Source organism: Poecilia formosa, unplaced genomic scaffold (genome assembly GCF_000485575.1).
Source record: "Poecilia formosa unplaced genomic scaffold, Poecilia_formosa-5.1.2 Scaffold54, whole genome shotgun sequence".
NCBI classification, from domain to species: domain Eukaryota; kingdom Metazoa; phylum Chordata; class Actinopteri; order Cyprinodontiformes; family Poeciliidae; genus Poecilia; species Poecilia formosa.
Genome location: NW_006799993.1, coordinates 1,053,551 through 1,076,752, shown reverse-complemented (window position 1 = coordinate 1,076,752; position 23,202 = coordinate 1,053,551). Strand labels below are relative to the sequence as shown.

At 38.9% G+C, this 23,202-nt stretch overlaps 1 protein-coding gene across 6 annotated transcripts in view; it reads left to right on the top strand.

The window, feature by feature from the left end:
- Positions 1 to 4,966: 4,966 nt before the first annotated feature.
- Positions 4,967 to 23,202, top strand: part of LOC103138742 (neurexin-3a) — a 123,926-nt gene continuing 105,690 nt past the window's right edge. For 4 of the 6 annotated variants that reach the window (XM_016671994.1, XM_016671992.1, XM_016671993.1 and 1 more), the window contains exons 1-2: positions 4,968 to 5,212; positions 18,181 to 19,264. In XM_016671994.1, the coding sequence (XP_016527480.1) occupies positions 18,580 to 19,264 (685 nt within the window). In that variant the 5' untranslated portion in view covers positions 4,968 to 5,212; positions 18,181 to 18,579. Of the gene's footprint in view, positions 5,213 to 18,180; positions 19,265 to 23,202 lie in introns of all 6 variants that reach the window. The other 2 variants (XM_016671996.1, XM_016671995.1) reach the window with 1 other exon arrangement.

Below are 23,202 nucleotides of genomic sequence, written 5' to 3'. Positions count from 1 at the left end.
AAGACCCTCAAACTCTACAGACACCAAGTGTTCAATATCAATGTCTTTTGTTAGAAAGTGCAAAGATTTGCAGGATGGAAGTTGTAACAAAAAAAAAAGAGTCCTGAAGTGAAAAACAACATGAAAGAATAAAGTTTCAAGAAAATGATGAATACGTTTGTGCTTCTAAACTTTTAAAACAATACTACAATCCACATAGTATATCCTGAAACTGCTGATAAAAGTATGCAGAGTAGTTTGTGTAACCATCCGTCCGTCAGTCCGTCAGTCCATTTTCTTGCACCCCTATTCCATTGGGGTCAGGAGGGTTGCTGGTGCCTTTCTCCAGCTGTTTGTGTAACCAGTAAAATCTTAATGACACTAACATCACTTATTGGACGGTTCGGTGACTGCAGAGGCATAGAGAGAACATCATTCTGCAGCTGTAATAAACATCGTTCATTAACAGGTTTCCATGGCAGCACTGTGGAGTTGAAAGGATTTTTTAATCATGTGTGCACACGATGGGCTGCTCAGAATAATATCTCAGATTTTATCCAACATATTACATTAATATTAATATTTCTGATTCGTTGTGCTCTCTTGTCCTCCCCATTATGGATATTGTAACCTTTTTTTTTTTTTTACTTTATTTAATGTGACTGAGTGACAACTACATTTAATAAAAGTTGAAAAAAGATTCTGAGAAAGATTTCAGCTATGGATGTTGTCAGAGTTTTCACTTCCTCTTTTTTTTTAACAATCATAAATGAATACAAAATGCAATGACCATATTTAAATTAGCCATTAAGCACTAGCGGACAAATTTCCTGTTCTTTCATGAATTACAATTGAGGCAAAACTTAAAAAAAAGAAAAAATACATATTGTTGATTGAATCACTGCATTTATATTTTCATTCTGTACTGATGCATTAATAGAATTGGCATCACTAATTTTAAAAACAGCATCCTGATTAAGTCTGAAGTTCCTGCTGAAGTTTTGTTTGGTTTCTTGGTTTCTCATCTGTATGGACTTGGAACTAACTATCATTCTCACTTCTTTATTTTCTTATTTTTTGTAACATGTCCTGTCTGGCAGTGCTGCTCAGAATTGTTATCCGAGATGCCCAACATCTATTCACCTGGTGAATTGAATGGGTGCATTTTGCAGTAGCAAATCAGACGCTGCTATGGTGAAAAAGATGGAGTTAAAGCAATACCTTAAGTAAATGTGCATTGACTGAGATCCCTCTAACCTCATTATACGGAGCCTGATTTTTGTGATATGTTGCTAGAACTGCAGGATATCTCGGTGTCCTCACAGGGTGGGATACAACTCTGTTTTGAAGCTGAGCTGCTTGTATTATGCAGGTGTCAAAGTAACTTGATCCCTCCTAATGACAGGTGCGCTTTTGACATGTGTTAAGTGAAAGAGGAGAAGGGTGGAAAGGTTTAGGAACATGCAAGAGTGAAGGGAAGCTACAAGACAGTTCAGCATCATCTGTTGTGTCTGTGGCTTTATTTATAAAATATGACTAAGTTCTTCTAGAGAACTGTATAATTAATCAAATATACCTCATAGGAAGGAGTTTTTGTTCATAATAGATGGAATTAAATGAATGATGAGGGGCGTTTATAAGAGATTAAAGTAAATAAAAAGCTCCAGGTGTGTGTGGGGCATGTTTTCCTCACCGCCGGCTGCAGCCGGCTGACGGGCTTCGGTTCTCACCCTGTGGTTGTTTGATTGCTCATTACCTTGTCGTCCCTGTGGGGTCAGGTGGATGTGGCTCCATCTGGGGAAGCAAACTGATGTATTTAGATGATACCATTGGGAATGAATTGAATTACTTTGAGTAGGTTAGTTTCTGTTTTTGGCCACCTGTGTCATAAGGGCAAAGCAGCAAAGCGTAAGCAAACTAAACTCCTCCAAACTACCAGAGGCGTCTCATAAATGTTTGAATCCTAACACAGACCATAGAGCAAATGTTTTTGTGTTTGTTTATGGGGAATGAGACTGCTACAAAAATTTATTTGATAGTTTCATCATCGATACAGTAAGTAACTTAGATTTGTTTAATATTTGTTGCAAATCTTCAGAGAATTGCAAGTTTCCTTTTTAAAATTGCATGGAATAATTGTCATTTTTTTCTGATGATTGTGTTCATGTAGTTACAATCTGATGTGGCAAGTTTAATGTGTTATTTGTGTTTGAGCTTAATTAGTCCACAAATATATCTCAGCAAATCATAACCAATCGATGGTTATGTTCTAAACAAGAAGAGAGGCCCCAAATCAAATTTGGTTTATGTCTTTAATGACCCAGTCCTACTTATTTTGGCTTTTTGGGAGGCTTAAGAGTTGGTCCATTGAAGCAGGTGGTGTTCTTGTCTTTGTTTTGATGTTCTGTTTGTCATTATTTCCAGTGGCGAGGTTGCCATGCAGTTTTACGGGGCTTGTGGTGTCTCTAGTAAGGACCATTGTGCAGTGTTGTGGGAAATTTCTGGGGATGATGCTGCTGAAATTTACTTCTTAGTAGCCTCCGGGGTTTTGCGGGTACAAACCTGATGTGCCTCCTTGACTCTCCTCAAATCTCAGGTGAAGACATTAGGACATGTTGTGCTGCTGCATGCCGTAAGGTGCAGTACGGGTTTCTTGCATGGAATGGTGCTGCATGCATGGTGTGTGTGGGTTGGGTGTTACTGCTGGCATTACAAGTTGGGGCTTTGTTAGTGGGGGCAATTTTTTCCTTCTCCTTTTGTGGGATTCCTGTCCTGTGATGGGTGTAGATTATCAGATCATTTTAAGAGGGAGTTCTCTTGTCGCTTTTCAGTCTGATTCTCGCAGACGGTTCCTGTGTTGTTTTAGTGTTTTGGATCTTTAAGTGGTTTGCCTGTGGGTGTTGTTTGTTGGTGATCCTGGATTGCTGACTGGGGGAAGGTTATGTGATGATGTGCTCGTGCCTGGACTGTTCTTTGGCCTCTGCGAGGTACAGTTTATGTGAAGGACGCTGATTCATTTGACATGATGTTATTTCTTTGTCTTCCTTTTTCTCCTTTATTTTTTTTCATGGCCTGTCTTTGTTGGTGTGACAAAATGTGGGTTATTGTTCTGTTAACTGAATTTATGACAATATCCCCATCTTGTAGAACAATACTTATGCCTGCATAAATTGGCAGGAGAGAATCTATTTTATTTTTTTATTAAAGATCTTCTCATGGTCACCTCTATTAATCATCCTGTTGATATATTTTTTATAGATCTAAGTAAAATTGCTTTTTTGCAAACTTGTCTTCTATAATTTGACACAAATCCCATTTATGTTTAGTTTAGCCTCTTTTAAATGTCTTAATGATTGATAGGTTAGAATTAAAATGAAGGGTAATGAGTTTTGATTTACAAATACGTTCACAAAAAGAGACAGAATCAGGACTTAGTTCAGAGCCATGAATCTGTTTGGAATCGAGAAAATTTTAAGAAATATTTAGAAATTGAGTTTTCTTCAGTTTTCTTTGGTCAGAAATCTGTTCAGAGATGATAATCTCTCTTGAATCTGGAATCTTTAAAAATATGGAAATCGGTTCAGCGTAAGGAATCTGTCCAGAGTTAGGAATTCAATCTGAACTCTGCTTAATAAAAAGAATCTAACTCAAAGAAGAATGGTGTTAAAAAACAAACAAACAAACAAAAAAAAAACATCTGAATCAGGAATTTATGTAGTGTCAGAATTCTGAATGGAATTGGTAACTAATTAGAAAAAGTTCTTTTTTCCCCATTCTCGCGTATTCATAACACCCCCAATCCCCTTCCCCCAAAGTCAATATTTCATAGAACAACATTTTGTTGCAATTACAGCAGCAAAATGTTTGAGGTATGCCTCTACCCGGGCTGCACATCTAGAAACCTTTTCTTAACTTTTAAGCAGAACAGCTGTTCTTCAGTCATATTGGCTGGAGACCATCTGAACAGTTCGATTTTAAAACCTTGCTTCAGATTCTCCATTGCAGTAAGGTTTGAGCTATTCTGACTGAAATAATGGCGGTTGCATCATGGCCCAGGGTTACTTTTTATTAGATGGATCTTCTGTAAATTTCTCAATAATGCTAGCCCAGATTTAGCCAGTGTGTTCCTTTGTTTCCATGATGCTGTGTGTTCGCTGTTTTCTAACAAACATGTGAGGCCTTCACAGAACAGCTGGATTTAGACTGAGAATAAATTAAATTCAAGATACTAAATACACTGTAAATCTGGGATTTATGCTTGGAAAACAATCTAATAAAAAATTATATCCACATCTGTTCCATCACTTTGTGATGGGTTACATAAAGTAAAGTGAGGTTTGTAGTTGTGAGGTGAAAAATGTGGAAAAGCTCAAGTAATATGAATACTTTTGAAGGCACTGAGGTTATGTCACATAAAAGAACCCCTGTGGGCTCTTTAAATATTAACTATAAAAAAGAATAAATTAAAATAATAATAATAATTTTAAAAAAACACATGTCAACTCATGCAGACCATTTTAAAACTCAAATTGTTGAGTTATGTTGACACACTTAAATTTACATTTCATGGAACTGGTTTATAACCATAAACTGCAATGCCAACAACTCACGAAATTAGGTTGGAATTTCATAACTTATATTAAATTGAAGTAAACTATAGAAACAAGTTAGGGTAACTAATTGAGGGTATTGCTTTGTATAGTATAGGAATTTTTCCTCCACTGGCTCCATGTTATTACATTAATTTATTCTTCTTACATTCTCCATATTAAATTCTTCCACATGTTCCCATTCGAACATTGTGCACTGCAGGTTTTCTCCAGCAGCATTTTTTTCCCCAAAACAAACTGAAACTAAATGAATACACAGCATCCAAGACGCGCCGTCGTGTCTGTGCGCACTCTCCATGTGCCTTTAAAGGGCGCGCGCTGGCGCTGAGTGGAGGGCGGACCCTGTTTGGCGCGCGCGTGCGTGTCAGCGTGTGCGCGCCTCTTGCCCGCAGCCGCGAGTGGCACAGAGCAAACAGCGGCTGTTGTGCGCATGATGCACCGTGTTGGACGCACCTGCGAGGAGCGATAAAGGCAGCCCGGAGACGGCGCTGCTTCTAACTGGATCCTGGATATTTTTGTAAAAGCAAAAAAAAAAAAGAAAAAAAAAAAGGGAGGGAAAGTGGGTCCGTGTACACTGGCAGCTGGATTTTAGCAGGTGGATACTTTTGGTCTGCTGATCTGAGGTCAGTAACGCCGTCTGTGTAAGTTCAACCTGTTCATGTTAGTGTCCACCTTCAGAATGAGAGTTAGAGGAGCAGAAGCAGGAGGGGAGAGGAGGCAGGGAAGGCTCGAGTTTCAGCTCCTGGTGGACAGGTATCACAGGACTTTTACAAGAGTTTTTTTTTTTTTTTCTTCCCTTTTTTCCGCTTTTTGCGCACGGACTCGGCGGATGTCTGTGGGTCTCCTTGAAGGAATCGCGACATTTTGGGGGTTCAAACAGAAAATTTCTGCCATGTTGGCCACTAATGTCACTTTGACAGGCAAGAGTAGAATTACAGACCTCTGCGCTGCCCGTATGGTCACGATATAAAATATCAATTTTATTGTTTTGATCATTAACATACCTCAAACACTGCAAGCCTTTAAATGGGCCCTGTGGTTGTAAACATAGGTTTGGAGCCAGACTGGAGTAAAAACTGAAAAGATAAAAGGAGGATTTCCTTCACCCTGTTTTAGGCTGATGAATTATAAATCATATGCGCGCTAAGTGTCCAGTTTCCATGCACGCATTGTTTTCACGCATTGTTCTCGGCTGCAGTCGCGTGTTGAAATGTCACGCACGCTCCCCGTGGGCTCTTTAAATATTGATGCACATTTTCTTGTAATTCGAGCAGCTTTTCTTTTTTGGTGCATGACCTTGCGTTTGCGCGGAGATGGGCAGCAGTGACCGTTGCATTCCTACATCGCCCTCCTATTGGGGGGATAAAAAAAGAGAGAGGGAGAGAGAGAGAGAAAACACGCAGCTGACGTTTTCTTTTTCACATTCAGCAGATCAAATTAACACAAATAATCACAATTTGAAGGTATAATTTAGACACCTGATGTTTTACGACTAACCTGAATGTAAAATCATCCCAAATTTGCTCCTCTCAGATTCAGAATTGTCGAACAAAATTGGAGCAATCCTTTTCGCTACCCGACGCAAAATCAGGGACATCATTTTTAAAGGAGGGAAATTGTGAAATATTCTGATGAATCGGGATAATTTGGGCTCCCCAGCATCTGCAGAAGGGGTTCGCTGAAATGCTTTTCCCTGAAACGCATTTCATGCTGCACCTTCTTAAGCTGACAGCTTCCCGTTTTACTTCTATTCATCTTGAATTAACGTTTTAGCTCAAGTCCTGCAGCTTTCATCTGTGTCACCTCCACTGCGACGGATGGGGCGAGATGTCCAATTTGTAGGGAGAGTGTTTGGCGTTTTTTTTATTATTATTCTTATTATTTTTTTATCGCAGTTAAATATGAGGCCCTGCATTCAATGCGCCCTACGAAGGAAACAAGGAATAATAATAATAATAATAGCAATAATAACAAAAAAACAAACAAAAAAAAAAAAACAAACAAAAAAAAAAACAGGCCTGAATCTTCTGTCTGCATCCCTAAAATCATCTTCAGGCCGGACGTTTTCACGTTCAGATTTACCAAAAAAAAAAAGGCGGATTTTCTTTTTCTCTCCTTCATAGCTGCAGAGAGTTAATAAGATTAAAACATTATTCCTTTGCATTTATGTATGCATAGGTGGAAGTATGCAGAGGGAATTCCTAATAGGGATGTTTTTTCTTCCCTCTTTCCAAACCGCCTACAGAATGGGCGTGACCCGTGTGCCAGAATGTATTTATTTGTTTATTTTCCTAAAGGCCTGAAGATGTTCCTTCTCCTGATGGAAACAGGAACGTTTTTACATACACAGGCTTACATGAATCAATTTTGAAATGATCGTATTTCTTCATAAAAATGAAAAAAATAACATAAAACACAAAATTCCGATTTAAAGATATAAGATTTTTATCCAATAAATTAGTAAGAAAAGATTTCTGCTTCTCCATTTTAACTCTGCTTGTCTTAGAATTAAGGTCAGGTGGAGTAGCAGGATGGGCGTTTTTTTCTCTCTCTCCCACCCCCCTTTATTTTTGATAATTTAGGCTTTTCAGATTGTATTTCCCATGCTTGACAGCTGATTAACGGCTCAAACAAATCAGCCGCAAAAAGCCAAGGGCTCTCAAGGTAACACTAATTCCTCTGGGCGGGGACAGACTGATACTACGCAGGATTTTTGGAGAATGCTCTTTTCTTTCTCCCCGTGTCTCAGATTTGAGTGTGGGAAAGTGCGCGGCCCTGCGGTGCATTAAATGTTCCCCACTCTGGATTTATCTTAATAAAATTAAACAGAACCTGTTCTTCTCCATTTACGCTATATACATTTTTGTTATTATTATTATTTTAATTATTTGCAATAACTGAAATTGTGAGAAAGTCCATGTGATGTTGCATAAACCGCTGTAGCTGCTGTAGCTGGTGGGAGGTTGCTGAGCAGAAACGTGTGCGTGGATCTAACTGGTGCGTGTGCAAAATTGTTTTTGCGCGCCCACAGTCGTTTGTAGAAGAGTTCGGTCATTGTTGTGGTGGGGACAATTATCCATGTAGGCCGTGCACGTGCAGATGTTGTAAACGCATGCTCGTGCGCGTGGGTTCGAGGTGTCTGTGATGATGTAATGCCATGAAGGGTGCTGCAGCCCGGAGAAGGTGTGTCCTGCCTGCTGAGGAGCTGGGGAACAGCACGGTGCCCACGCTGCATCGCAATCGTACACACGCGCGCACACTTACACACATCCACGCACTCCCTCCCCCTCCACGTTTGCATGTCTGTAATTAGGACCGTTTTAGTTTTGTTCTTTCTTTAAACGAACAGCTGATTTTATTTTTCACCCACCATTACAGGAATCTACATAAACGACGCATTAAAACACAACTTATATAATTTGCAATTTTGTTGGATGTATTTAATCAGTATTTAATTTTGCGACCAGACTGATATTTTATTTTTGGGAGGGAGGTGGCGGGGGTGGGGAGTTCAGTAAACTGAGCTTTTTTAATTCTTATGTAATTATTCTATCAAATCATATCCATCCCAGCAATTTACTGGACATTTACCAAATTATATTTTTTAGGGGAATGTAACCATTATAGTCCTCTAGATATAAACTTCCACCAAAACAGACCCCCAGCGTTGTAAACCCCCCATTTGACAGACGCTTCTTAAAAACAAAAGTGAATGTGATACAATCATTCTGCTAAGCTGAAAAAAAACAATCAATATTTAATTAGAATAAACCTGTTCAAATATAAAATGATCAAATACAATCATGTCCTGGTTAAAATGAGAGCTGTGAAGAAAAAAGAAAAAAAACACTAAAACATAACACACATAATAATTACACATTATGTAACAAAGAGGCGAATGAAAAACAAACAAACAAAAAATATATGTGTGCAATGACATGTTCTTGGTCCAGCCAGGAGATAAGTTCCTTTAGATTCAGCTGAAAGCCTTTCCCCCCTAATTTAAAGACATTAGCACAGACATAGCAATACAAAACCAAAATAACAAAAAGAAATACGTTTTAAAAAACAGATTTTGGAAGATAAAGATAAAAATGAAAGTGAATCTTATCTATTAACATTTTGTTTTGAAGATAAGTGCAATAATTCTTAGAGATGCACTGGTCATATCGATTTCTGTTTTAAATCACATCTGCCAAGTCCAATTTTGACTGGTTCAGATATTTTTTCTAACACAACAAAAAACACAATAAAAGAGCAAAATCTAGTAGTTTGAAGGACAACAGAAAATAAAGGAGCAACAATGTTATCCCAAAATATATGAATTGAACCATATGGCCTTTACCATTATTTGATTTGTATTAAACTAGAAAGTGGATTGAACTCTCTGCTTTGGGTTTTGTTTATGCACTGAAATGTTTTACTAATGGAAGAGATATTTTAGCAGATATCAAACCCAATGAAAAGAATATTTAAAAAAGTTCTAAAACCATACAAAAATAAATGTGAAATTATATATCTTTCACTAAACTTATGAGAAAGTTATTCAATAAGCAGGCATCTCAACAGTCTTTTTTTTTTTGTTGTTGCAAGAATGTGGAATTAGTTGTAGAGATTTTTTAGATTTTTTTTTATTATTTTATTTTGAGCATTTTTGCCCTGGAGGACTATGACACATGCAAGATAAAAAAAATAAAATAAAATCTACTGCAGGTTCTTTGAAAGCAGTATAGCAATTTTGTGTCCAACAGCAAATGAATTAAATTCAAAATGATCCATGAAAGCATGTGCTGCTAACTATGATCTAGTGTTCACTAAACGCCAATCATCAAAACAAATGTTATTGCCTGATTGGTTGAATGACTAAAAATAGTGGAGTTTTTCCATTTATTCCTTGAACAAGAGAAAAGAAAAATCTGATTTGACATGAACACAAACCAATAACTCCAATCTCTACAACATTTTGTAAAGTTTTCTTTTGTTGTTTTGTGTCCATTTTTATTTCTAATAAACCACTATAATGCTTGAACATAAAAGTATAGAAATTGAATTAAAACAGTTATCTGACTTTACACAAGTTCAAATTTGTTAAGAAAATTGGGATAAGAGCTCCGATTTAAATCAAATGAAAACAATCCAAAAATGCAAACGACTGGGTATAAACATAAGCAGATATTTGCTATAATATCTTGCATTTTGTTGTGTTCTTGTTAGATGTTCTGCTTGGAAATACACCTCACTCCTCCTCACTCTGAGAAGATTGTTCCAACCCTCTTGACCCCTATGTTAGTTAGGCACATTAACATTATATTAACTTCTGGTGAGATTGACTTTAATCTTAATTCAGAAACTTTGCTGACAAGATGCATTAATTTGTGTTTACTCAGATCCAACATTCTTCTTCTAAATAGATTATTGGCTGCAGTTTGAGGCTCAAAACTTGTAAGTTTGGGAGTGTATGGGGTGAGGTGGGTGGATGTAAGTGTGAGTAATGTATGAGAACCTCTAATGTCTAAATATGCACTCTGAAATGTACAGTCAGACCAAGCCCACTCCCTTCCACAGCTCCCATCACTTACCCAATGCAATTCCTAAGATTTGTCCTTAAAGATTTTCATACGTTCAGGTTCTTTATTAGTTTTCATGATTTGTTTGGGGATAAACAGTTAGAAATCTCACACACCAAGAAAAAGCAACATTTTGCAGATTTCATCTTTTACATTTGATGCATGGTTTTTTTTTCTACAGAAAAAATTCAAAGGCTTATGTCAGATTTCGTTCCATTTTTTCACGTAGAGGATCAATATGTAGGCTTTCTATTGGACTAAATGATCCAGTGCATCACTGTGGAGGATGGTAAAGATGCAGGCCACCTCCTCGAGAACAAACAGACAGCTGTGAGCCTAAAATGGAGGCTGGATGCCGAAGGTGTGTGTCTGAGGTGTGAGGAAGAGTGGGAGTGGATGAGGTGGAGCATCCCTCCCTTTCTGTTTTGTCTCTCCTCCTCCTTCTCCTTGTCCTCCCCCTCCTCATGTCCTGCCCAGATGATGGTGCAGAAAATCGACTCCACGGCAGTGAGATTTGAGCTCCTCGCGCCTTGTCAGTGTGAGATGACAAACTGCTGCGTGTTCTCTCCGAGATCTTATCACTGTGGAGGACATTTTGTCACCGCTGCAGTGTTTGATCGCGGCCGTAAAATACCACCAAGTGGCTCCTATTAAAGCACAAGAGGCCTGCCGGTGCTTTTATTTGCATTCACACACACACAGACACACTCGCGCACAAATATGTACACACACACACACACGCACACACACACACGCATGCACACACACCCGTCAGGCTGTTAATAGGATCCAGAGTGCTGCAGCCTTTTGTCACTGAGTGGATGTGGACTCGTCCCTGCGGGCCTCGTCAAAAGAAGCCTTTCAGAGAGAACAATGATCCATGCCGTTTAGCCTTTTAACCCCTGACGCTCGCCGGACTGCAACAGGACACAATGAGACCATCTGAAAATGATGTCTGCTTTGGTAAACATGAGTTTACACTGCATGTGCACAAGTAGAGTGTGTGTGTGTGTGTCTGCGGGGCGGCGGGGTGATCTGCTGCAACAGACAGTTGGGTCTTGCAAATGTTTGTATTTTGAACTACAAAAGACAATAAGAAAAGAACAATTACAATCTCACAGTTGGTATGGCTTTATATTAAACAAAGCTGATCTTAATTTAGGATACAAAACCATCAAAATAGTCGCATTTGATTGTCATTTAGGATTAAACAATATTGGATGATACGAAAATAAGTGGGTAATAATCTTTTTTTTTCAAATCTGACTGAAAATCTCTATAGATACATTTTAAGAAAGCTTCCCTTTTGAAAATAAAGCTTGAAAAGTGAACTGATTTCTTTTGGTTTTAAAGATTTGAAATTAAATCCACCATTTCTATCAGCCATGTCCATTAATGCACTCCTTTGAGTTTAATAAAATTAGATAATTAACTATCAGGGGCCAAAGAAATGTGAAAAAACAAATAAAATAAAAAAAATAAACAACTGCATATCTCAAAATGAGAAATGGAAGATCAGAACCCAAAGGAAACCAGAAATCAGTATTGGCCTGGATAAACTTGATTGCAAATCAAGAAAAAAGTGTTTCTGCACCATTTTCACTGGGATTTTGTATTTTCATTTTCCCTCCCTGCTTGCCCTTTTCAGAAATAATCTGCAACTTCCAAATGTTTTGAGCCTCAGCAATTTTTTTTACATCTGAGTTTTTTGATTAAGCTAAAATTTGATTCTGTATCAAATTAAATTGTTCAAAGGAATTCCTATCATGAGCGGAGTCCACACCTCCAGGAAGCAATCGTTTCTTAATAGCCGAGGGTCCAGATCCTCTGCATAAACGAAATCGTAGAACTGTACTAATTGGGAGAAGAGAAAATCCCTCTGAGTGTTTGATTAATGTTCCAGTAACAAAAGCACACCTACAAATTTCAGTTTGGTTAAAATCTAAAAGGAACATTTAACAAAACACATTAGGACTTTTGAAATGCAGCAGTAGTTCAGCAAGAGGGCACAGTTTCAGACATAAAAGATACAAAGAAAGCTCTCTATTCTTTACATTTTTGTCAAAATATTAGATAATCCAGAAAATCATTAAAACAATGGGCAATAAAATGTAGTTGAAAAAGGCAACTTAAAAAAGTTTTTAGCTGGAAACTGAAAACTGTCCCAGAAACGAAACACATCCCTGTGGTGAACCTGACCCCCGTCCTCTGTAGTTAATGAACACAATCTGATGAGACCTAAACGTCCTCAGGTGTTGGATTCACCTTTTGCTCCAACAGCAACAATCCCACACCCAAATATCGTCCGAATGCAGTGGCACTAAAACTTGACGAGGTGAGAGTGTGTCGGACAGGTTTTACCGTCACAGCTGTCTGGGTTAGTTTTAACTCTCAAAGATTAAACTTTTCACTGTTTTAAAACTTTACTATAAAGCTTTCTCAGACAAGGGTTAAGTGTTAAATGCACACTAAAATAATAATAATAAAAAAAGTTCAACACCAGGCAGTTGTTGGTTATGTAAAGACAGTTTTAACAACAATCTTGGACATTTTATTTTTCAGTTGAAAACCAATGAAATCCATATATTATTCCTGATTTAAGGTGGTAGGTAATATTAGAAGATATTAAAATGTGGTTTGTAGATTAGAGTTTGAAATCCTGTAGCCCTCAGCTGAACTGTCTTGTGCCTGAAACGAACAAACCTGAATAAGTCATAAATTAAACAACAAATTGATAAATATCTACAGACGTAAGAGTCAGAAATGTTTTTATTTATTTATTATTGAATAAAAAGCCACAATCCATGTCTAGGCTGCACCAACAATGTCCTGGGTTTGAATTCTGGGTCTTAAGTCTCTGGGTTCCTCCCACATGCCAAAAATATGACTGATCATTCTAAACTATCATTAGGTATGAGTATGTGTTTGTGCACATTGTTGTTTGTTCTAGTATGTTTCCATAGCAACCTGTCCAGGTTTTACTCAAGCTCTTTCCCACTGACTGCTGGTGATAAGCGTGTTTCCCCTATTAATGCATAGAGACAAAAATGGAACGTCTCTGACCGCCTGCTGACAGTTTTGGGTTGCTCTGTTTCAGCAATGTGCTTTGTGGATTAAACTGAGAAACTCTCAGCCTTATCTGTGTTGGAGTGAAACCTTGTTCACCAACTTGAACCTGTGTAACATGGCCTTTACAGCCGTCTGCTGTCTGAGCAGTACAGGTTGTTACAAAGACAAATTAGAAAGAAAGCAGCCTTGCACTGCTGTGCTCAGTGACCAGCAGTAACTTCTCACCTGCACACGGTGTTTCTCAGGTAAATGACAGTAATGACTCTCTGATCAGCAGAACTGCACGGTGAAAAGCTTTTTAACCCGCTACAGCGTAAAGATGGAAAAACAGCGAGGGAGCATTATTCCTCAGAGCTGGCTGATTTGGAGAATAGACTAATTGCTGCAGTTGTTTGAGGCCCTTCTGGTTCTGCTGAGCCATATGCAGAGCTCCTTGGATATTATAAAATAGGTCTGCAGATTGGTCTGTTTCTCTTGTGATTTCCTGCATCCAGACCTCAAGAACCCTTGTGCAGTCAGTACTCTCAGTTGTTATCTAACGCTTTGTATTGTTGTTCCCAGCTGCAGCATCCCAGTTTTGTTCCCATGTTGGACTCATTTTATTTCTAGCTTCCCGCTTGTAAAGTTAAACATTTCTATCATATCAGAAAGTGTCTGTGCTGCTTTCAAACCATCAATGTGCAGTAATCAGTCTTAAGAAAGTCTATTTGTCTGAGACCATATTCTGGTGGGAACCTGTTCAGGAGGGAAACCAACACATTCAGGGCCATCCTGGAGCTGGTTTGGACTTTTCCCCTTCTCAAGGGTCATACTTTAGATCTATTTATGCTCCACCGAGTCTGAATCAGATTGTTGAAATAGCTTGTAGTTTCAACTGATTCTGAATGAGCCTGCTAAATTTCCATCAGATGTGTCGTAGCAGAACAGCAGCTCTCAAGCAGCAGACCTGCTGGTTTTCCTCAGGTTAGAAGTCCATCCAGAGAGTTCTTGGTCTGCCACAAGGTCTCCTCCTGCTGGGATGTGACTGAATAAGCTCCAAAGATAGATTTCATGGAGGAATCGCTTCAGATGCTTGAACCACACATGAATTAGTAGCAGCTCCACTCCAAGCTTCTTACTTTATATTTTAGGCAGAGCATGGCCGCCCTACTGAGGAAGCTCTTTCAGCTGCTTGTATCCAGGATCTCCATCCGTCATGATCCATATCTCATGATCACATATGGAGGTCAGATCACAGTAGTTCACATTTAGGCTCATTTGTGTCTGTCTCTGGTCTGTCTTGACAGACCAGAGACAGACAGACATTTTATAAAAAATAACCAAGCAGGATGGAGTTTTATTGATCGTGTCATTTGATGGGTCATAAGCAAAATATGTGTCATTTTTCTTTCTCCAATCCTGTTGCTTGAAATATAACCACTAACATTCAAGTTTGAAGAAAGCATACATCTGTAGCACACTGTGCTCGGATACCAAACTTCATCCTTAGGTTTTGCGACACCCCATTCTCCACTGTGACTCTTTTGTCATATCTTAAAGTCTCAGCTCTGAAATGCTGAAACAGGAAACCGAGCTGTCTCCTCTGCTGAGCAGGTTTCTGAGACAGAATGTCAGCTGATCGTCCCTCGTGTGTTTTCTTCCCTATAAATAAGATCCTGTGAAGAGTCAGGACTAACCCGGTTAGTGGGTTATGATCAGCATCAGCTTAATCTGCAGTTTCTTCTCAGTTTTTAGCACTTCAGTTTTTTCTGGACCGGCATGGCTTTCCCTGTTCATCTAACAGACTCCTGAGTGGTTTGATATAAAAGTAGGCTTCATCAGCTTTTTTTAATTGGTTGAGTCGATTAAAAAGCAACATGTTAACTTATTTTAGGAGATGCAAAACCTAGAGAAAAATAAAGTTTAGATCAGCTTAGATATGGACAGCTTTCCTGATATGGACAATTGTGGGTGCTGTTTTCCCTGAATAACAAGAATATTAACTCATTATGAGAATATATGTGTTGTCGCCTTGCAATATTTAGATAAAGCTGAATGGAAAACAAAATGCATATTTAAAATATTAGCCATCTGTTGAGCTCAAAATAAAGCATTTTTCCCTAGACAGCATTATTCCTTTCTTGCAAAATCTTGACTATCTTTTGGGATAAAAGGGTAACTTTTATCCTGAGACAACCAAATAAAAATATTGTCGGACGAAAAGCCTGGCTTCTATGAAAATATTACCGGCTGTACAGAGAGGACGCATCAATTGAATTTTAGAAATCATACATGCACTGTGCACATAGGTTATAAAACACATCTTACATGGAACAACCCAAATCTGTATTATAGATGCAGAAGATGATTGTATCACATATGCCAACATTTTCCAAACATACATCTTTTTTCTTTGTCTCATTGCAATATTTTAAAGAAAAAACAACAAAAAACAAAAAAACAAAACTGTAATCTTAGTAATTCAATGATTTTTGTCTGAAATGTCGAACAACCAAGATGGCTTCTACCTCATCGGTATCTTTAGGCCAATATAAAAATGTAAAACATCAGCTTATAATTAGATGTGCCGGTCGATCGGCCACCAATCATAATCGGCCGATTTCCGTGAAAAAGTGAAATCGGTGGTCGCCGATCACTGTCTCTTGTTGTCCATCACCAAAATCGATCATATTTAATTCACTTCGCAGCCTGCGTGTGCAGCTCATCTCCTCTTTCCTTCACACTGCGCAAGCGCGCTGCAACAAACACTGTCGTGTGGAACTATAACGCTCTGAGCGTGAATGGGGACGTTTAGGTTTTGCGGCGGAAAATTACCTCGGGGGGAGAAGCACTACAAAATGCATCAACACATCAAGACAAGCACTTGACGGAGTTTGGTTAAATCGAGGCTCAATGCAGGAAAAAAAAAAAGGACATCAGGAGCGGCCAGGTAGTAGGTAAAGCAGCGCACAACTGCCAACACTCACCCGGTTTAGCATCCCGGTCAGAAAGCTGAACCGATAATCCGAAAAATAATTCAAGTAATACTCTGGTTCTGCTCTCGCTCTTGGACCCGCCGCTACGCGCTACTGATAGCAATATTTCACAGACGTAGCGCCGCTCAACCTCCACCAAACGGTGAACTCTGACACCGAACAGCTCCATATAGCTGCAGCATGTAGCTTAAAAAAATAAAAAACAAGAAAAAAAGATTTTAGATGTGAATTAAAATATGTCTATTATGTGTAAAATTAGATGCATTTATTGCCAGATAATTTTTCAGTTTTGCCAGATAACATATAGCTACCTAATGCGAAAAATGAACAGCCGACGGGAGTGATCGGTGATCGGCAGAGATCGGCCTCATGGATGATCGGTATTATCGGGAGCAAAAAAAAACCTGATTGGAGCATCCGTACTATGATTTGCATGAGTTTGGTTTTACAAAAATAAAAAGAAATTGTAATATATCAGAAAATTAGAATACATTTATCTTAAAATTCTCTTACCTTAATCATCTCTAGCACTTATACTGGAACACGTAAAGCAGCATTTATACCGTTCGGCTTCAGAATGCAGTTGTGTTTTTCCTGCAAATCCTATTATTCAGCTGGATTCAGCAGAAAGCTTTCTCTGCAGTCTGGTCATCAGATAAAGGCAGTATGCCTGGCTGAGTCATAATCATTCTGTGCCACGAGAATAATGAGACTAATTTACCCAGCAGATGACCGATAACTCCAAACAACCTCTGGAGGAGGAAGAATGCGGCTCCTTCAGAGGCACGAGTGATGACATCAAATCAACATTTTTCACTGGATGAGTAAAGCACCATAGTCCCTTTTTATGCTTGTTGGAGCAGGTTTAAAAGCTTTTCCCCTGCTCCTCTGCTCTACTTCTTTATGCAAAATGTGGTTGGCGGTTTTTAAATGAGTGCTGACTTCAACTTGACATGGAAACAGAGGTTTAACAGTAGTAATCTGTTTGGTCATGAAATAAATGCCTGATGGGTTCAAAACAAGTTAAAAGCTCGTAAAGATTAATGTAATTTGTTGAGGAGTGAGAAAATTTGGAGCTCCATACCACAGCAACACTTTACAGTAGGCGCACCATTCAGTTGAAAGAAGTCATGAAACATTGGGGATTACCTGATTAAGCTGGTATTTTGATAGACTCTTTTGTTTTTTAAATAGTTGCAGTTTCAATTTTGTTCATATTGTATTCAATTGTGTGTATTTCAGTTCTGAACAATTCTTGCAAAGCTGGAACTGAAGAGGTCTTTAGTTTGAATTTCTTATATGACAGCACATAGGTATTTTCAGAGAAATGCAGGTGTAACTATTTTTGAGGGTTTTTTTTTTATCGTTGTTCTCAATGAGAAATGCAGAATTGCACCTTTTGTGTCACTGTCACAATCAGTTGGAGGAGTTGAGCTGGAGTTCAATTTGATGTCTTGTTCTCAAGTTATAGTAGGATGGTGTTAAGACATGGGACTGGACACTATCGTAGTGAAGAAAGAGCTGAACCAAATCTTTCTTTCACTAACCTAGAAACCGGTGTAGTGACTATTTATACATATCCCTTCTGGTCTGGGAACACCTCTGGATTTCCCAACTGAAGCTGAAGAAGTGTCACTAACTGTGCTATGCAATATCTGGATTTCCCTCCTGGACCTGCTGCCTCCTGCAATCTTTGATATTGGACGATGGATTTAAATCTTGCTCTTAGAGATTCTGAAAGACTTTCCGAGATTGGGAAGATTGTGGGAAGAAATTGCTCGTGTGTTAAATGAAAAGAGATGAAATAAGACTTTCAACTATTTGAGTTGACTGACTTGTTTCAGTAAGAGGCCATGCAGAAATCTTTATAAATAGAAGCCTTAGGGAGATTTCTTCAGGATAAATGTTGAAAAATATTAATTAAATGAAATGTTGATGATGCTTTGCTGATCTTCCATTGGTCTTTTTTTCTCCTAACAGTGATGAAACCGTGGATCCACTCATACCTCCACTTCACATCTAAAAACATGGAGGAAATTCCACTTTCCCTGAGAATCAGAGAAGAATATTGGATCAGACCTTACACCAGAAATAATGCTCTGAAGATTAAAAAAGCATAAAAATCAGAAAAGGATTCTTCTGCATGATCACTGCCTTGCAGCGTCTGGACAATTTCTTACTCTTAAGACTGTTAACGCCAACGACTGTTATCCTTCTATCCCCTTGTTCCCTTTAAAAGCATATTTTTTATAAGAAATATCTATATGAATATATCTCAATACATATTGTGGATAAAAGTGGATTCCAGAAATTCAGCTAGAAGATTTCCATCCCTTTGACTCCCTGTTGGACATTTTCTTGGATTAACTCTTTGCAGCTATGGATCTTGTAGGCTTTTCTATCAGACTGCAGTTATTCCTCAGCTCCTGTTTGGGATTGGAATTTTTAGGTACTCCAGGCCAGTGGGCACGCTACCTCCGCTGGGACGCCAGCACCCGCGGTGACCTCAGCTTTCAGTTCAAGACAGAGGCCTCAGAGTCACTGCTGCTGTACTTTGATGATGGAGGATACTGTGACTTTCTGCAGCTGGCGGTGGTGGAGGGTCGACTGCAGCTGCGCTTCAGCATTGACTGCGCTGAGACCACGGTTGTTTCCGACAGGCGGGTGGACGACAGCAGCTGGCACGCCGCCACGCTGAGCAGGTATAACCTGCGCACGGTACTGGTGCTGGACGGCCAGGCCAAAGCCGACGAGGTGAAACCTCAGCGTCAGTTCATGAAAATAGTCAGCGACCTGTTCCTGGGTGGAGTACCTCAGGATATCCGCAACGGTGCACTTACACTGCCGACGGTGCGAACCATGCAACCCTTCAGGGGAACAATTACAGACCTCAAGTTTGGCAGCTCACAGCCCCTGTTCCTGGGAAGCCTTAAGGTGCCCCTGGAGTCAGAGGGTTGGTGCACTGTCAACCCTTGTGAGAACGGTGGAACGTGCATGGTGATAGACGGAGAACCGGTCTGCGACTGCTCCCAGACGAAATACAAGGGCCGCTTCTGCAATGAAGGTAAGAGAAGACTGCAGTTTTTTCTCTCTTTTTTTGCTGTATCATCTCATAGCTCCAATGGTGAAACACTCCCCTTCGATTCATTTTTGCTAATTAATTAAATTAATTAATCAGACCTTAAAACTGATTTTAGTAAACATAATAAGCTACAAATAAGTAGAAAACATTTTTTTTGTTAATAAAACATCTAACTTTTATTGTAAGTTATTGATTTTACCCTCAGGTTTGTCAATGTTTCTTGGAATACTATAACAGAGGGCTTTTTTCTCAAAACCTTTGCACCAGAACTCAATGGATTTAAATGGTGTTGTAAGGATAAACCAATAGAAAACTGGTAAAACAGTAAAATTATGAAAGTGGCATTGGGTCTGCAGTTCTCGTTAGTAATGAATTTACACCGTTCTGGTGAGTGGGGACACCCCAAGGTGAAAAATTAAGATAAAAAATGACAATATGTTGCTTTCTGTTCTGAAGAACCAAAGAGACCTATTTTAATTATAGCTTTATATAAAATTTCCTCCTTCAAGTGTGTAGGCTTGTTGGCACACAAGTCTTTAAAGTTTCAATTTTTTTCAATCACTAGGGTTTTTTTTTTTTCTCTGTGTAGCCTGTTTCTGCTCTTCCTCCCAGTATCATTGTATCAGCTGTGCTGTAAAATCAGAAAGCTAATCAAAGCACAGTTAGCCAGGGAGGCCCAGGTTAATGGCATCGGTCCTGCAGGCAGTGATAAGGGCGCCTCTGGAGAGAATGAAACCTCCTGAGCCGTTTTTCTTCACCCAATCACGAGATGGCAGGTGTTTTTATATCACATCCCTTTGTGCAGAGATTTCTGCGTGTTTCACTTGCTCTGCACTGCAGCTGGCAAGCTAAAATTGATTTCTATTAAAAGCAAAGCCTTTTACTCATTTCCCCTCCCCGCTGGCCAAATACCAGAGACTTTCATCTGCCTTACTTTGAAACTTCCTGTCGCTGGATGAGTCGGGTGCTGAGAATATTCAGCAAAATTGCAATCAGGCACCACATTAAACAGATTCAGGCACCTTTTCTTAATCCGCAGTAAAAATAAAACTCTATCCATGGACTTAATTATTCACAATCAATACACATTCTTTAAGTTTCCAAATCAGTGGCTTCCAGCTGCTGAGGAGACGCAATAATCTAAAGCCTTATAAGATAATCAATAGTACTTAGATGGGAAAGTTTTTCCATAATTAGTTCAGATCAGATGTGATTTGTTTGAATTCCTTGTTTCTCATTGAGAAGTCGTTCTCCTAATAAGAAATTTAAACTCATTTGAGTGGTTTCCAAATCCTCAGCATCTAGACATATTGCTAGCAAATCTGGAATTCAAAAATTATAATATTTTTTTAATCCGTCTTATTTATGTTTTTCCTGTTACATTTGTCAGCTGATTAAATGTGTAGCAATTTACTGACCCTGTGGAGAAAAGTGTTTGTCAGATATTCTTAATTTGATGTATTTTAATGTGTGTAACATAAGGAGAGGCATATTTTTACATTGATCAATACTAAGTTGACAGAAACCTCAAGCAAAAGAAATCACACCCATTTTTTGATTCTAGTGTATCAAAATCTCAGAAAAAAAAATATCTTGCCTCCCTAGCTTTAAAATTGATTTCAACTGAGCCACATGCCCACAAAAACACACATACTCACATGTGTGAGGCAAAAATGTAAATATTTGTGAGAAATTAAAATGCACCCTTTGCTCCATCTTACTTCTCATCTGATGGCTTTGTGAAGGTCTCATCACAACATTTCCATCATGTTTAGATCTGTACTTTGTCAAGGCCATGGCAACATTGTGATATCTATTCCAGCCAATCTGTTTTGGATGATTGTTTGATGGCTTAATTTGAGCCAAGCTTGACTGGCTGGACAGATCTCACCTGATTTGACTTTGGAATACTTTGGTCTATAGAGGAGTTTGATCTTTGCTCTTTGACTTCCCTTCTCGGCTCCTGTGGTTGCAAACACCCCCAAGTCATGAGCTCTCCATTACTTTTTATGACGGTTGGTATGAGGCATTTGTGCTGTTTGGTTTTCTCCATACATGTTGCTGTGCTTTAAGGCCAGACGTATTTGGTATATGTTCAAAGGGCATTATTCCAGAAGCCTTGTGCTTCATTTAGATGCAACGTTGCAAGCTGTGCTGCCACATGCTTTTTAGAGATTATAGGCTTTCTCTTATAAACTGCCAAAAAAACCCCATACCCATTCATTACTTAATTGTTCTGTAATGAACTCTAACATTTAACGTGGCAACATCGCCTATGGAGTCTGAGTTTGAGTTCATGGAGTTTATCTGTGCATAGACACCGGGGTGTCGTTACTGTAAGGTCAAATTAGTTACTGGATGTTGTTGTGTTGTTCTGCATTTATAGGAATCTTTAAATTATAGAATTATGAAATTAAACCATCATTAAGGATGGCTGAGTTAACTTACTCTATGCTCCAGAACAGCAAGCTGCCACAATTGATGGTTTCATATATTAATATTGAAAATACAGCATTTTGATTGTCTTGTTTTTCTCAAATATCCTGAAAGATGGACTATTTTTTTTTCAAATAATTTACATCTTCTTATATTTTCTTATTTTACTTTTAAAAATACACCTTAATAATTGTTTGACAATGTACATTTTTCTTTGACTAATGACTGGAAGTCTCAGAACTCCAGAAAACAACAAAAGAACAAGGACACGACAAAACAGCCTGTTTATTATATGAATCTGAACATTTAAAGGCATAACCTTCATAGCCTCGTGTGGAACAGCGTCTGGTTTCACCTGACATTTGATAAGCGTAGTATGACGGCTCATGTTGACAGAGTAAAAGGGCTCCTTGACTCTGAAATGCAGTGGGAGGGCAGTGCATGCAAATGCAAGAAGTGTGATTAAAATCTTCTGGTGCTTCTGGAAAACATGAATATTCAGCTGTTGGTTTCCAGAGCTGACCAAATGTTGTTAATGAAAATTTAATTGAATAAAAAATAAGATTTTGATTTGGTTATTTCCCTTTAGCTACATGGCACTTCCATTTTCACCTAGGATTGTCTTTTACTTTCTTTTTCACTACAGAATAGAGTACTCCGCACATCTTTGGCTGTAGGATCTTCCCTCCTACGTCTATTGCTCCACATCTTTTCTCACAGTAGTTTGTCCCTCTAAACAACTACCTTCTTTCCATGCCTTGGAACATGATGCATGACTCAGCACCGCTTCAGAGTGGCTGCACCATTGACCCTCGTACAATAATGGCCTGCTTTTCCCTACCTTGATTTACAGTCTCCATGTTGGAACCTGTTCCTGCTCCTGATTTATGTCTGGCTCTCCCTCGTTCCGTCGTCTGACTGCCTGGCTGCCTCCTGCGAGGTGGTGATAGGTGACAGGAAGCAGGGAACCTAAGCAGCCCTGAGAGAATTTAGATTAGTGATTGTTAAGGGATAAATAACAGCTTTAATGAGGCTGACTGAGATAGATTGGTGGGGTGCCTGTTGTAGGGGTAATGTGGGATAACTGATTGTCAGCAAAACACAGTTTTACAAATGTTAAAAATACATATTCCTACTTGAGACATGAGAAGTGCCCAGAGACTGAAGATCATGTGGACGCACGGTTAGGAATGAGGGATTTTTTTTCAGGTAGTTTCCAGTAAAAGTTTCTTATAGCATGTGGCAAAGCAGCAAATCAGTCTCTGAAATGTTGAAGACATCAGTCCTGCTACCTACCATTTCAGAGAGCTGGCTGAATGTTCAGGCCTCAGTTCAACTTTTTTGCAAAGAAGTAACAAATCTGGGAATGTTGTCTACCACCATTTCTCTATTTGGATACCTCAGGATGTTTGGAGGTATCCCAGATAACAATTTTGATTGTGACATCCAAATTGGTACTTTTAAAGTAGGGGAAATGGTCACAG